The sequence below is a fragment of the Coptis chinensis genome, chromosome 1 (assembly GCF_015680905.1).
Source record: "Coptis chinensis isolate HL-2020 chromosome 1, ASM1568090v1, whole genome shotgun sequence".
NCBI lineage: Eukaryota > Viridiplantae > Streptophyta > Magnoliopsida > Ranunculales > Ranunculaceae > Coptis > Coptis chinensis.
Window position 1 is genome coordinate 40411178 of NC_141456.1, and position 15836 is coordinate 40427013.

The 15836-nt window shown below is 33.3% G+C and overlaps 2 protein-coding genes across 2 annotated transcripts; both read left to right on the forward strand.

Moving 5' to 3' along the window:
- Window positions 1–2855: 2855 nt before the first annotated feature.
- On the forward strand, window positions 2856–3578 carry LOC147523992 (putative F-box protein At5g55150). The gene has a single exon (XM_086573215.1). It carries the CDS (start codon window positions 2856–2858, stop codon window positions 3576–3578), a length of 723 nt encoding a protein of 240 aa, XP_086429341.1.
- A 3677-nt stretch (window positions 3579–7255) lies between these two features.
- LOC147523993 (light-harvesting complex-like protein 3 isotype 1, chloroplastic) lies at window positions 7256–12078 on the forward strand. Its single transcript, XM_086601232.1, has 3 exons — window positions 7256–7761; window positions 11287–11424; window positions 11514–12078. The coding sequence occupies exons 1-3, from the start codon at window positions 7386–7388 to the stop codon at window positions 11750–11752; spliced, it is 753 nt and encodes a 250-aa protein (XP_086457358.1). The 5' UTR covers window positions 7256–7385; the 3' UTR covers window positions 11753–12078.
- The last annotated feature ends 3758 nt before the right edge of the window (window positions 12079–15836 follow it).

Here is a 15836-nt window from a genome sequence, read left to right on the forward strand (position 1 = left end):
ATTGATTATTGTGTCAGTTAATATTCTTGAATGAGAATCCTTTGGCATTTGACAACATCATTCTTTTAATAGTTAGATGACTTTGTCAATTTTTTTTATATTATCCTATTTCCCTTTCTTCCACCCAGTTTAAATTCTCTTTTTTCGCACACAAGTAGGGATTTATTAGAACCAGAAAATAATTACAAAGTGGTGAGTTTGTTACATGCCATTAAAACTAGGACTTACAAGCCAGACTAATCGAATCTGTAGTTGATTCTCAAAGGACTCTCTAGAGAGCTGATAAAGCTTGATTTGGTAGTGCTCCATAAAGAAACTCCCCTGATTAGTGAATTACCTTTCTTTGCAGCTGAATCTGCTCCAAATTTTAAATTTGTCTCCTTTAAGATGTGTGGAATACACCAAAAGTCAAGCTTGTATACTGTTCTCAGCCATCTTGCTTTTTACATCCAAGGCACCTGGTTCTGCCTAAAGGATTGGACAACTGCCTTTGAATCACTTTCAGTCCAAAGCTTCTTCTAGTTATGCCTTGCAACTATCTATGCTGCCATGACGGTGGCAGTGCAATCTGTTGTATAGTTGCTAGTCACACCCATGCCATATGCGAGTACACCTATTGTAAATGTCAAATTTTGTCCCGTGGGATTAATAGGACATTACACCAGTGATTTAAGACTTAGCTCTAGTTTGGGTGAAGGAAGGGAATGGTTTTGGTTGATAGAAATGGCTACTCTTCGTGAGTGAGAAAATGTCTACGTATCTAGCACTGTGTGTGAGAGTTTAATTAGAAGTGCTAAAATCAAGCCAACGTAGTTCTGAGGGTGTACATCTGGTAAGACACGTGTGGTGGTCTGGACAGATGTGCGGTTGAGATGAGCGTGTGTGTAGTAGCTCTAGGCGTTAGGTTGTTTGAGCTAGCATAGGGCATAATGATGGTGAGACCACCGTAATGATGGTAAATGGTTGTAATAATTTGGGTATTACGGCGGGTGGAGGCCTAATGCTAATGATAACAATGATGAGAGTAGTAGGTGATGATGTCACAAGATGGATTCGAGTGTCGAGTCATGAGATGTTGATTTGATGTCGATCGAGTGAGCGAGTACTCGTGTTCTTGTAGTCATGAAATCTTGTGGAGTCGTTGTGTGTGGACTGTGTGTACATCACGCGCTTGATAGGATGTCCCTTACACCTATAATGGTTGCATCATGGTTTCTAAATAGCACACCAGCACCACTTGTTCCAGGGGTTCCCAACGCAGAACCACCAGTGTTTGCTTTGACCACTCCCCACCGAGGTGCATACCATACTACTTCTCTAATATTGCTTTTTTTTTTGCCCTGCCATTCAAGTTAAAGAAAGTTAGAAGGTATTGGTCGTCCATGGTTTTGAACATAGTACATGTACTAAGCAAGCCAGCAGCCCGAACACACTCCATATAAAACTGATTTATATTTTACTTCTTCCTCTGTTTTCCTGAAATTATTAGTGAACAGTCTGGGTTGCTGTTGTTTTGGTTTTGTTGAAGAAACTTTGATTTAGTTTTTATTAGAATATGTCCTATATGTAAAGTCTCACGTTTCTATAAGTGTGGACATCAATAGCTAGGTTAGTATAAATATGTAACTCTAGATAGAGTACAAACTCTGAACTTTAACCCTATTCAATTTCTATTCTTCTCCATTGTTCTTCTTCTTGATTTCTCTCAATATATCAATGTCACAACTCTCCTAGCATCACCACTAACATGGAATTTAACATGGTATCAGAGCCTCTGGTTTCTGAGAGGTCTCGAGTTCAACTCCTGCCAGGTGAAGATGTCCAGTCCTTCTACCTGTGTATTTCCAGTGTGCCTCGCTGAGGGGGAGTGTTGACATATATGAGTGTCCCCGAGCCTACTCTAATATATTAATAGAATTGGCCCTTCACATAAGTTCAAGCTTATGGAAGAAATTGACAATTTAACAAGTTGAATTCCATGTTAGTGGTGATGCTAGGAGAGTTGTGACATTGATATATCGAGAGAAACCAAGAAGAAGAACAATGGAGAAGAATAGAAATTGATTAGGGTTAAAGTTCAGAGTTTGTACTCTATCTAGAGTTACATATTTATATTAACCTAGATATTGATATCCACATTTATAGAAACATGAGACTTTACATATAGGACATATTCTAATACTTCCCTTCAAGCTGTAATGCTGCAAACTTGCAAATTACAGCTTGAATGGAAAAAAGAAAAGATAAGAATACAGCTCTCCCTTTTGTATATAATTGTCTTTAGTTGAAGAACTCAAACAACTGTTGAGACGAGACATTATGGAAAGTGAAACTGTTGGTTGGTTTTAATTTTCACACTAGCTGAAGATTTGAACTTATAGCTTCTTTCTGACTAGTTATTTGAGGAGAATATCCTATTGGATGTCTTGTTGGAATAATGTTAATTTGGTATTTAATTCATCAGTGAAGCATGTCTTATTTCCTTTGTTTATCCATGTGTTCTCTGATGAAATTCATCCTTACTTTGTTACCAAATATGAATACAATACTAATCCTTGTCGTGTTGTATTCTCATTGGAGTTTTGGTGATCTATAGTTACTCTTACTTGGGTTGCAGTAATAGCTATATTTTTGGGTTGCGGATCTGGTTACTAATCCCTTTTTTTTCCCTTGTCAAAAGGAGGTGTGTCTTCAAAGTTGGTTTGAACTCCCTGAGGAAATCCTCAGGTTGATAGCAGAAAAAAAATGATTTAATTCTAGATTTTGTAAGGTTTGGTGTCGTTTGTCAATCATGGAGATATGTTACGCTTGACAAACGCCACTTCTCATTGTTCCTAAAGCCTCAGCCATGGTTGATGCTTACTGCTGATGATGGTGAAAATAACCAAGGATTCTATAGTGTATCTGAGAATAAAATCCACCGTATAAACTTGCCAGAAGCTAGTGGATGTCATTGTTTTGGTTCTCCATTTGGTTGGTTGATCACTGTGGGCTTTGATCAAAATGTTCATCTATTAAATCCTCTTTCACGTGCTCGAATTCCACTCCCACCATCATCTGCAGTTGAAGATAAGTATAATGAGGCGAATTTGCCTGGGAAAAATCGTATGAATTACATAACAAAAGCAGTTGTTTCCATGGTGCCTTCTTCCTCAACAGCTGAGGAACAAATACTGGTTTTGATAATTTATGGAAGTTATAAAAGATTGGCTTTTGCTAGACCGGGTGATACAACTTGGTCAATAATGCTTAATAATATGATTCAGTTTGATGTGTTACACCTAAATGGTCAATTCTATGCCGTTGATGCCTATGGGAACGTTCGTCTCTATGATACTAATGGTCTTAGGTCAGTATCAGATGTTTTTGAACGTCCTCCAGAAGATGTACAAGGAATTGATAGGTTTTACCTTGTAGAATTGCGAGGGGAGCTGCATCTGGTTGCAAGAATTCTGCACTTGGAGCCTATGAAATTCCACCATTATGTGAAGACTCTATATATTAAAGTCTACAACCGCAAGTGGGATGAGTTGCAAACCTTGGACAGACATGCCATCTTCATAGTTCCTTTTCTTTGAAGGCCTCCGGTTATCCAGGATGCAAGCCTAATTGAATCTACTTCACTGATGACTTTGTTGAAGCTTTTGGAAGATTAATTGGTCTTCATATGGGAATTTTCAGTATGGAAACCGAGAAAATCAATGTTTTATACCAAGGCGATGACATTCTTTCTCGATACGCTCCACCAACTTGGATAACCTCAAAAATATTGCTTTCTATTCTATCAGACTTCCTATTTTCCTATTCTCACTCCCTAATACCACAATGTTGATTGGCATCGATATACATGGAAGTGCGTATCTCGATATAAATTTTCTTTTGAATAATGGCATATCAACTTGTATTTTCACACATTCTGTCTTCTACTATCTATATACTAAACGAGAGACCTCTAAAATATATTTTTCTCTCTCCTACGTGGCATTCTAATATGAGAGATAACATTTTCTCTCTTCTATGTGGCACTCTAATATGAAAGATAGTCTTTTCTAATAGCCTACAATCCCACGTATATAGAACCTCTTTGGAGAGTTTGAGTGTATTTCTAATTCTTATATTTAGAGAGTTTAAGTGTATTTCCAATTATTATATATTTAATCAAATAAAAAAAATTGCTAAAAAATAGGTGATTTGTATAAGGTAATTTCCTATTACGAATCAAACATTTTTAGTGTTCAAATTCTTATATATTTGATCAAATAAAAAAAATTGTTAAAAAATAGGTGATTTGTAGAAGCTAATTCCATATTACAAATCATACATTTTTAGTGTCTATGATAAAGCACCGACTTATTTCGAATATATCCTTAACGCGGTTTAAAAAACACTACATATTCTTTAGTTAATAACTTATTATAGGGTGTAAAATCAGCTTCCGATAGTTCCCCACATTCTCTAAGGATTATGTGAGATATACCGAATCAGAACACTCAAAATGTTATTCGCATAACCTTTTCATATACCTGGAATTTGCATTTATTGTTGGTTATTAACGTTTTAAGAAGTAGACCAATATACTTCTCGAGTAAGTGCCCGAATACCCATCACGCACTCTCATATTTTTAACATATGCACTTTTCTTTTTGTTTTTTTTTCTTGGATCTCATTCTGATTTTCAAACACACGCATGCTACAATATGATAATACATATTGAAAGTCTAGACCTGTAAAAAGAACACCGACTTATTATGAAGGGGTGCTTTTATTTGCACATTTGATTTATGCTTCTTTGTATGACATTGTTTTTTTAGACAATCTAATGATATATCTAATAATCATCCAAACATAACCTCTCACATACATACACTCAAACACTCGATTCAGAAAATGTCAAAGTTAACACGAGATCAAATGCCAAGGTGCAAACTCTCCCAAGTTTTTTCTCATTAATGTAGAGAACTATGCTTCTATCAGTTTAAGAACACTATGAAAGGATCGGACGATCATCGATAGTCATATTTGGAAGACAGGTAGATGTAATGCATGTTTATGCATGTGATGTTGTTTTTCTATTCAATGTATATAGAGCAATAGGGTATGTTTACATGTGAATCCATAGAGAATTTTCCATCACAATAAGAGCTGACTATAACAATCTAGATTTTGTATTCGGATATCATCGGGAAACACAAATGAACTCAAAAGCAAAATTGTATTTGACAATTGGGACGGTTTCCTTTAGGGCCCAAATGGTAAGCAAAACCTTAAGTATATGTACTTAACTAATTTCATTTATAAACAATACATTGCCTTTTTTTGAACTGAATATATACAACCTTCTTACATTTCATTTCAGCTCCTGGAACAGAAATTTGAACTGACTCTTATAACAAATACAAGATACGGTGAGTGAAATCATTTCATTTAGGAGCGAGGATTAAATTAACTGATCGAGGTGGCTGTCTTTGGTTTCCTAAGTTTTGTTCTTTCTTTTCCCGAGCACAGAAAGATGGGATAGCGCTAAAAATAAATTTTCAAAATTTGTGCTCATTTTGAGTGCAGGAAGATGTGATAGTGCTAAAAGATATGGGTCAGGATGCTTATAGAATGTCCATATCATGGAGTAGGATCTTGCCAAGTATGTTTCACCTCTCTAACTTAATAAATGGGTGTGGATGCTTATAGAATGTCCATATCATCATAGAGTAGGATTTTGCCAAGTTGTATAATAATATGATGTCTTATATGAGCTACTCTTGGTATTGCATAAGAAAGCTATTATTGAATTTGTATTGTGATGAACATTTTAAAGCGATGGAACTACAGTTGAACATGCAATAGCTCAACAATCTTTATTCAATACACAACAAACTTTGGTTGCAAAGAGAGCCACCTAAACATTTTTTGGTTGTAGGAATTTTAATAATTTTAGAGTAAAATATATCGAAGCTTAAAAATTCTTACGAGTGTTCTACTGATAATTGATGGATGATAATTCTTTGGTCCCAAAAAAGTGAAGAGTGCTTGTGTGAATTATTGTTATTCTTATTTTTGTGGCACTTTATTGATACCATCAAACTTAACCCTTTCAACATTAGTGCAATATTGGAAGAACTTTGTGGTACTATTTCTTCATCCAAACTTTGTTTTGCAATGTGCTTGCAGAAATATTGAGAATAGATAAATCTACTATAAGAAATAAGAAAAAAGGTGGAATAAGATAGAATATTTGAGCATTTTATTGTAAGTTCAAGGTGTGTGTTATAAGTTTCAAGTTTGGAAAGAGAATGTTATTTGAAAGACACACTCTTCTTCCATCCATTTGATTATTAGATTGTTCAAATCTGAAAATTATTGGCCATTACTCATTTTAAACCCCCCCCCCCATTCTTATGTTAACACTTTGACATGTTCGCATTGACGAAAGACATAGGACGACATGATCTTCTCTGTTATTCATGTTGGAATTGAATAATTATATTTTGCATGTATATAAACAATCACCTACAAAAAAAAAAAAATACTTGGGAGAGTATTCTAAGTAGGCGAATGCATTTTCTTGAAAGATTTTTTTTTTGTATTCATCAATTCATCATAGAACACGTTCATGTGATAAATCTTTTCAAGTGGGAGTAGTGTATTCTTTAAGGATATGGAAACAATCAATTTGTTTTAGGATATGTAAATTAATTGATAGATATTTTAGTGATTTATACACATTAGTACGTAAGTTGAGCGGTGATTATTTACCGCTAAATTACCATAAATCTAAGAAAACTATTATACAAACTAGATCGAGTTTAAGATAATTTTATTTGAAAATTATGGATTAATATCCTAAACCCAAAGTGAAGAGGCTATCTCAATTTGATCCCTTAGTTTTCAAGTACTTATGCACCATAATCGCTGCTCATTAACGTATTTTGATTTATTTTCAATAAAAATATATTCTATTCGAAAATTTGCCGCTAAATCACCATAAATCTAAGAAAACTATTATACAAGGTACATCGAGTTTAAGATAATTATATTTCGAAATTACGGATTAGTATCCTAGACCACAAAGTGAAGAGATTATCTCAATTTGATCACTTAATTTCCAAATACTTATGCACCATAATCGTTGCTCATTAACGTATTTCGGTTTATTTTCAATAAAAATATATTGTGATACGGAAAATTTGTGTGAGACATTTTGTAAAACCTTTTCAGCACACAAAATATTTGATATATCCCGGGTCCAAAATCTAGTTTTATGTCTAAAATACACTCTATCTCTTTCCCAAAAGCTCACCCTCTATTTGTAAGGCTCACAATAACTCTCAACGCTGAAAGCAAAAAAAAAAAATGCTGTGAAACTTGACACAGCAAACAACATTATATCCATGGCCTTATTTTCATCATCTCCATCATCACACTTGCCAACTTTCTCTACAAACTTTTCAGCCAAGCCTCATTATTTACAAAGACCATATCTTTCTTCTCTATGTAAGAAAAAAGATCTCATCTTTTTATCCATTAAAGCAACTGGAGATGGAACAATGGGTTCTGCTGTTACTGTAGAGGAAAAGAAGGAAGGGGTTAGTGAAGTGAAAGTGGAGAAAAAAGAGGCTTCAAATGGTGTAGCAGCAGTACCAGCTGTAGCTGCTCTGAAGGAAGAAGAAGTTAAGTTTGGTGACCCAAGATGGATTGGAGGGACTTGGGATTTGAAGCAGTTTGGGAAAGATGGGAAGACTAATTGGGATGCTGTTATTGATGCAGGTGAGATATTGCTGTACAGATGTTGAAATTTCGTTCCTTTAGAATTATTTGTTTGTTATGTGGAATTGTTTGAGTGATTCTTGTTATGCATTGGTCAATATGACTATTAGTTCTTGAATATTGTTTAGACTTTAGTTGTGGGGTTATGTTGATTTATCGCTGGATTTCATATGGAATACTTTTGCAACTTGTGCCAAGTTTTTCTGTGGTTAGTTGTTCAGATTTCAGAAATGAATATATGTTAGATCACATAATGTCAATGCTGTATATTATTTTACATAATATCATGATTAATTACAACTTCGGTGTCTATCGTGCTTATGTTATTCTACTGGATCATGAAATAAATGAACTAATTGGTGTATACAGTAAGTCTATAATAATCGTTCTCATCGTCTGCTGCCATTTGTTGAGCTATACAGACTACAGAGTCAGGATAAGCAATTTGGGTCCATTTATTGATAGCAACAGGATAATTGATTCCACTTATAGTTGGTAATGCTTGTCACAATGTTCAGTTTGTATACATGATGATTCTAAATACTATTTGCAGTTTAGTTTGTGTACATGTGGAATCAACAATTGTATTGGGCTAATATTTGACTACTCACTACAAAAAGCTTAGGTTTAAACAAAAAAAAAGGTACAGGCCTATAGGTTAATTACTAGCTCCGAGTTCTATCGCTTTTATTGCTATATTATAACTGAGTAACATGGACATTTTATGTTCTTAAAAAAATTCGTGTCCGACAAAGACATTTTGTGCATATGATTTCAAACTAGGGTTTCTTCTATAATACCCTACAAGACTAGCAAATAATCTATTATCATAGTTATAACTCCCTGATATACGACCTATACAATTATTTATTTGTAAGGAGGTGTTTTGTAAAGTCTTTACCCCAAGAGTTAGTTGTGTAACTTAAGATAGTAATAATTTTCTTTTGAGTTACCTGTGTCCCTATGTCCTACTTCATATAGGTCGTTGTGTCGGACCCTCTATATCAGTGTCGGACACCGTCATGCGCGTGTCAACGTTACCTAGTATTGTAATAAAAATGAATCAATTCGTTGAATGATAGTGTGTGTTTTGGTAACTCATTTCGATGTTACTGCATCTGGATATATGTAGGGATAGAAGAACTTGTTTTGATGTTCAAAGTTACAGGGAGCTACAGCTGTAGTTTCCTACAGATTGTTTAACTAGGATATTGTTCCTCTGAAGATTGGAGTTCACCAGGATTTAGCATAATGTCATTATGCACAATCTGTTCAAATAAAGAACTCATTTAGTCCCAAAGATCAGAATTTATGCAATATTTGTTTTAAATAAGCTGTTTACTGTGTTGCATGGGTACGCCTATTATTCCGGCGTGTCCCGTGTCGTGTCGTACCGACACCGACATTGACACGACACAAATTCGCATTTGAATCTATTTTCAGTTTCAAAGAAAAAAAAAAAGAAGATTAAGAAAGAAGGAAGAAAGAAAGAAATAGAATAGACTGACCTGAATTCCTGAGTGGTGGTGGATTGATGTGGACAGACCATCTTCTTCTATGGCCGGCGGCTGCTACCCAGATCTAAGATCTAGGGTTTGTTTGTTAACTTTGTTTTAATAAGGGATGTGGGTTTGGGCTATTTTGTTTCTTTTTTCCATAGATACTTAGATAAGATTAATTGGGCTTTTAATAAGCAATGTGGACTTGGGCTTTTTAGAATGGTTATATTCAAGTTCAAAATAACAAAAACTGTTTTAAATGGCTAATGGGCTTTATCAAAATCTATATATATTTTTTCTATTTAAAATAATTTATATTTTAATAAAATATAATATTAAATTAAAATATTAGCCGTGTCCCCGTGTCTTGATTTTTAGACCTCACCGTGTCCAAACCGCCGTACCCGTGTCTAAACCCGACACTCGTACCCGTACCCATGCAACACAGGCTGTTTAAGTAAGGAATTTATGTTTCTTCCCAAATTGATGGGCGTTTCTTCCTCATTGAGTATTTTCTCCTATAATTTCTTATACCTTTCTCAGCCTTTAGGCTAAGATAAGTGTAATTCGGCTCCATGCCTCTTTATGTTTTTCCAAATTGAACTCATGGTTCTTGGCTACTATTTTCTAGCTCAGGGCACTAAAATGACTAAAGTCCATCAGAGATTGTATAATTGTATTGGATATTGGTTGATCTGAAGATGGCTATGCAACAACACGGGTCTAGGTTCCCTACTTGGACAAATTATGCTTGAAAGGCTGCAAGCGCACAACTTCAGTAAACAAATTAAGAAACCATACCTATGTGTACTCTTTCTCTACCAAGTCGTTCTAGGGTTCTTGGTATCCCCAAAATAATGGGGTTGTTTCCATTCCCCATTTTCCAGGTTCAAGAATTTGGGGTTCCAAAGTCCCTACGAGAATTGATTTCTTTGTTTGGTCTGCAGCTTTAGAGCGTATTTTTACTGTTGACAATCTCATGAATAAAAATTTTAGGGGTCAAACTCTAAATTTTTGCCCCTTATGTTCGATGGTTGAGGAATCGGTTAATCATGTGCTTTTGCATTGTCCTTTTTCCTAGACAATTTGCTCTTGCTTTCATTGGGAGTCTGGTATGGTTTGGGTCAGTCCTAGTCGAGTGGTGGATCTCCATACTCAGTGGTACACATGGCCCTTTTCATCTAGAGGGTAAAGAATATGGAATATGCTACCTTTTGCAATAATGTGGGGTATTTGGTTGGAATGGAATAGACGTATTTTTTAGGGCAAAGCTATGGTGATCCAGAAAGTCGTACCAGGGTTCTTTGTTATTGGAGTAAACTTTTTGTGGACCTAAGAAACATTCATTTTGAATAATTTGTTGCTAGATGGGAAGATATTATGCATAGAGAGTCTTGAGTAGGGTGGTTGGTTTATTTTTGGGTTGTTTTTATATTTTCGTTGTAATGGTAGGTTTTCTCGACCTACGTTTTCTTTGATTAATACAATTTAACTTTTATTGAGCAACAAAAAATAAAAATAATATATATATATATATCTTAAACGGATTGTGTCTTGAACAGTTTATATAGTGTCGTGAACAACTTTTTTAATTTACGCTTATTAACTTTTTCATTTATGTTTATATATGACGCTATATAAGTTGTGCAAGACATTATATAAGCTGTGCAAGACACTATATAACATGCGTAAACGGACGTCCGTTTATATATATATATATATATATATATATATATATATATATATATATATATATATATATATATTTTTATTTATTTTTTTCAATATGGAGAGAATTGTTTGTGTTGCATGTAAATAAATGCTATACATATTGTTGGTGTCTCATTTACGAATTGTTTACTTCGTACCCTACCAGTCTATCCATCACTGTTTTTGTTCTCTCTAATTTGACGTTTTATCTTGTCTGGGTCTTCCTCTTTCACTCAATTTTTTACATAGTTTGGCTTCATCATAGCCTTTTGTACTTAGTTTGGCTCTCACACCAGTGTCAGCCTATTCTTTTCAGAGGTCAGGAGGAGAAAGTGGCTTCAAGATAACCCGGAATCATCTAATAATGATGAGCCTGTAGTCTTTGACACGTCCATTATACCCTGGTGGTCATGGGTGAAGAGATTTCATCTTCCTGAAGCCGAGTTACTTAATGGTTAGTTTGATCTTCTTTCTTTGCTAATTTGAATAGACAGAACTACTGTTGTCTTATGCTAAAAGATGTTGATGCTTGTGAATTCACAGGCCGTGCTGCAATGATAGGGTTCTTCATGGCTTATCTGGTAGACAGCTTGACTGGGGTAGGGCTAGTTGATCAGATGGGGAACTTCTTCTGCAAAACTTTGTTATTTGTTGCTGTAGTTGGAGTGCTTTTTGTCCGAAAGAATGAAGATGTCGAAAATCTGAAGAACCTTCTGCAAGAAACAACCTTGTATGACAAGCAATGGCAAGCAACGTGGAAGGATGAGACAACTAAAAAGTAATGATATCAAGAAAGACTACCGAATTTGTTCTCAGTGAGTTTGTCCATTCTGTATTTTTGGCTTCTCTTGAGCTTTCTATATAGAGGATAAGGATGGTTCACTTTCGAGTTCAGTATTGAATTTTCCTCCATTATGTTTTTGGTATTTATTGAAAATTCTAATTCATTGTTAGTGAGAAATTCAGAGTATCCCTTAATTTGTAAGTTCATGTAGAATGTTATTGAGTACTCAACAGATTTGGAGACGAAGAACGATGATCGTGACAACTCTTCTTTTTTAAGTTGGTGCTGGTTGGATACAAATTAAAACTGAGTCTCGTGGTCCAACCTGGTACATATATAACATGCATGTTGATACAATGAACAAGTAGCTAGATAACTTTCTTCCTTCGTCAGTACTCATTGTTAGTTCATTTGTTGCATTTTAGTGGATATCTGCCCAACATGCACCAACAGAAAAACTGTGTACTCTTCGAAATCTTTTAGATTTGTACTTGAATCTTGTCCGTGTACTTTATATAATGAGGCTGCCGTAATGTCAAGTCTAATAGTTACTGCACTATAGACTACACTTTCTTTTTGATTGGTTAAGGAGCACAGCTTTACAGTCTGAGTTTTTGAACCTCCTTATTGCATACCTTCTGAACTTCATGCTAACAACTCAGTATATCTAGAGTTGTAATTGAAAGTTATGGTTTATTTATCTACTATCTATATACTAAAGCAGAGACTTCTAATGAAAGATTTTCTCTCTCCTATGTGGCACTCTAATATGAGAGTTAGTTTTTTCTATTTCTTATGTGGCACTTTAATATGAAAAATAGTCTTTTCTAATAACCTACAATCTCATATACATGGAATCTCTTTGAAGAGTTTGAGTGTATTTATAATTCTTATATTTGGAGAGCTTGAGTGTATTTCCAATTCTTATATATTTTATCAAATAAAAAAAATGGCTAAAAAATAGGTAATTTATAAAAGGTAATATATATTTGATCAAATAAAAAAAAAATGCTAAAAAATACGTGATTTGTAGAAACTAATTATCTATTACAAATCATATAATTTTAGTGTTTATGATAAAACACCGACTTATTTTGAATATATCTTTAATACGACCTCACAAAATATATAATAGAAAATGAAAAAAAAATAAAAAATAAAAAAAACAACAAAGCAATAATGACAAATATTTTAAAAAATATATAATACTGAATGAAACTAACGTCAAAAAACAATTAATGGGAAACCGAAAACTGGATGCAAATGCATCGAACTAACCTCAAATAATATTTAACGGGAAATCAAAATTGAATGCAAATGCAAGCATTAAACTAATCTTAAAAATTAATTAATAGAAAATTGGAATATGGATACAACTACATTAAACTAACATCAAAGAATAATTAACGGAAAATCAAAATTTGGATGCAAATACATCAAACTAACATAAAAAAATAATTGTTGGAAAATCATAAACTGGATGGAAATGCATTGAGCTAACCCTCAAAAATTAAATTAACGGGAAATCGAAAACTATATGCAATTGCATTGAACTAACTTCAAAGAAAAATTAATTATAAATTAGAAACATGATGCAAATGCGTGGAACTAATCTTAAAAAGTAATTAACGAAAAATCGGAAACCGGATGCAATTGCACTGAACTAATCTCAAAAAATAAACTGGATGCAAATACATTAAACTAACCTCAAGAAATTATTAACTGTAAATCGAAAACTGGATGCAAATTCATTGAACTAACCTCAAACAATAATTAACGAGAAATCGGAGACTAGATGCAAATCCAACTTTATCAAATAATAAATGAGAAATCGAAAACTGGATACAAATACATTAAACTAATCTCACAGAATAATTAACGGGAAATCAGAAACTAGATGCAAATGCATTGAACTTACCTCAAAGAACAATTAACATGAAATTGGAAATTAGATGCAAATGTATTAAACTAACCGAAAAGAATAATCAACGAGAAATCATAAACTAACTGGATGCAACTGCATATAACTGATCTCAAAAAATAAATAATGGGAATTAGAAATTGGATGCAACTGCATTGAACTAATCTCAAAATATAAATAACGAAAAATCAGAAACTAGAAGCAAATGCATTGAACTAACCGGCTTCAAAACATAGTTGGGTTATATGTTGTGGGAATGTCTCGATAAGTATAATTTTGTATTTAAAATGATGTATATCTTATCTCTTTCCGTATGATTGGGAACTCTTTGTTATTCAAGTAACTTCAATATATATGAACTTCACCTTATTAAGCAATCTTACAAAACTTCAATCAAACTTCTATTATAAAACAACAAAATGAAGTTGAAGGGTTTTTATCAAAGGTGAGTTATTTTTTTTTAATGGAGAGTGAGGTTTTCACGTTATAAGAAATTTGGTTGAGTGATCAATATAATATTAATATATAATAGTTCTGCATATTTGCAAATATTTTTAAGAATAATTAATATAACAACACCCGTTCGTAGATAATCTTTGAAGATTCCACATAGTGAGTTATGCATAATTTAAAGAATAATTAATGGAAAATCAGGAACTGGATAATCTTCGATGATCCCACATAGTAAATCAAACATAATTTATTTTTTATATCATGTTTGCAAGGACACTACAGATGGATCAGTAGAAGTTGGTATTACACACCACATTGGATAATTAAAATAAAATCGGAAACTGGATTCAAATACATAACTGAGCTCAAAAAGTAATTAACGGGAAATCAGAAATTTTATGCAAATGCAATAAATTAAACTAAAAAAGTAATTAACTAGAAATCGGAAACTAGATGCAATTACATTAAACTAACGTCAGATAATAACTAACAGGAAATTATAAATTGGATGCAAATCCTTGAAAAATATTTAACGGGAAATTGGAAACGGTATGCAAATACATCAAACAAACCTCAGATAATTAATTAATGTGAAACTAAAAACTGGATGCAAATACATTAAACTAAACTCAAAAAATAATTAACATAAAATAAAAAACTGAATGCAACTGCATTGAACTAACATCATAGAATAATTGGTGGGAAATCAGAAACTAAATGCAAATGTATTGAAATAATCTCAAAGGATAATTAATGGAAAAAAAAAAATCGGATATAATTGCATTGAGCTAACCTCAAAGCATAAATAATCAGAAACTAGATGCAAATGTATTGAACTATCCTTAGAGAGTTATTAACGAAAAATCAGAAACTGGATCCAAATGTAACGAACTAATCTCAAAAACTAATTAACGAAATATTAAAAAATGGATGAAACTGCACTGAACTAACCTAAATGAATAATTAATGGAGAATTATAAATTTGATGTAACTGCATTGAACTAACCTCAAAAAATAATTAATGGAAAATTGAAAACATGATGCAAATGCATTGAACTAACCTCAAAGAACAATTAACATAAAATCGGAAATTGGATGCAACTGCATTGAACTAACCTCCAAGAATAATTAATGAAAAACTAAAAACTAGATGCAACTGCATTAAACTAAAATTAGGGATTAACTAACGGAAATCAGAAATTGGATGCAAATACATTGAAATAACCTAAAAAAAATAATTAACTGGAAATTGAAAGTCGGATGTAACTACATCGCACTGACCTCAAAGCATAAATATCTGCTTTTTTAGCCTTCTCACATGAGTAATTATAAGTAATTAGGAACCCAAAACGAAAGTGAGTTTATAAAAACAGACTCTTACATGTATGCAAACTGTATAGAAATTGTAAACTATCGAGCTAACCTAGAAAAACAATTAACGTGAAATCAGAAACTGGATGCTGATGTATTGAACTAACCTCAAAGAGTAATTAACGGGAGATTGGAATCTGGATACAAATGCAATGAACTAAACTCAAATACTAATTAACGAAACATCAAAAACTGGATGCAACTGTACTGAATTAACCTTAATGAATAACTAATGGGAAATCATAAAGAGGATGCAATTGCACTGAACTAACCTCAAACAATAACTAACGGGAAATCGGAAACTTGATGCAACTGTATTAAACTAACCTCAAAGAAT

What these genes read in the sequence shown, in the direction of transcription:
- LOC147523992 (XM_086573215.1), top strand. Translation starts at nt 2,856, where the DNA reads ATGCTTACTGCTGATGATGGTGAAAATAACCAAGGATTCTATAGTGTA.
- LOC147523993 (XM_086601232.1), top strand. Translation starts at nt 7,386, where the DNA reads ATGGCCTTATTTTCATCATCTCCATCATCACACTTGCCAACTTTCTCT. An exon ending in GGATGCTGTTATTGATGCAG is followed by an intron (nt 7,762 to 11,286) that starts GTGAGATATTGC and finishes TATTCTTTTCAG; the next exon opens with AGGTCAGGAGGAGAAAGTGG. An exon ending in TGAAGCCGAGTTACTTAATG is followed by an intron (nt 11,425 to 11,513) that starts GTTAGTTTGATC and finishes GTGAATTCACAG; the next exon opens with GCCGTGCTGCAATGATAGGG.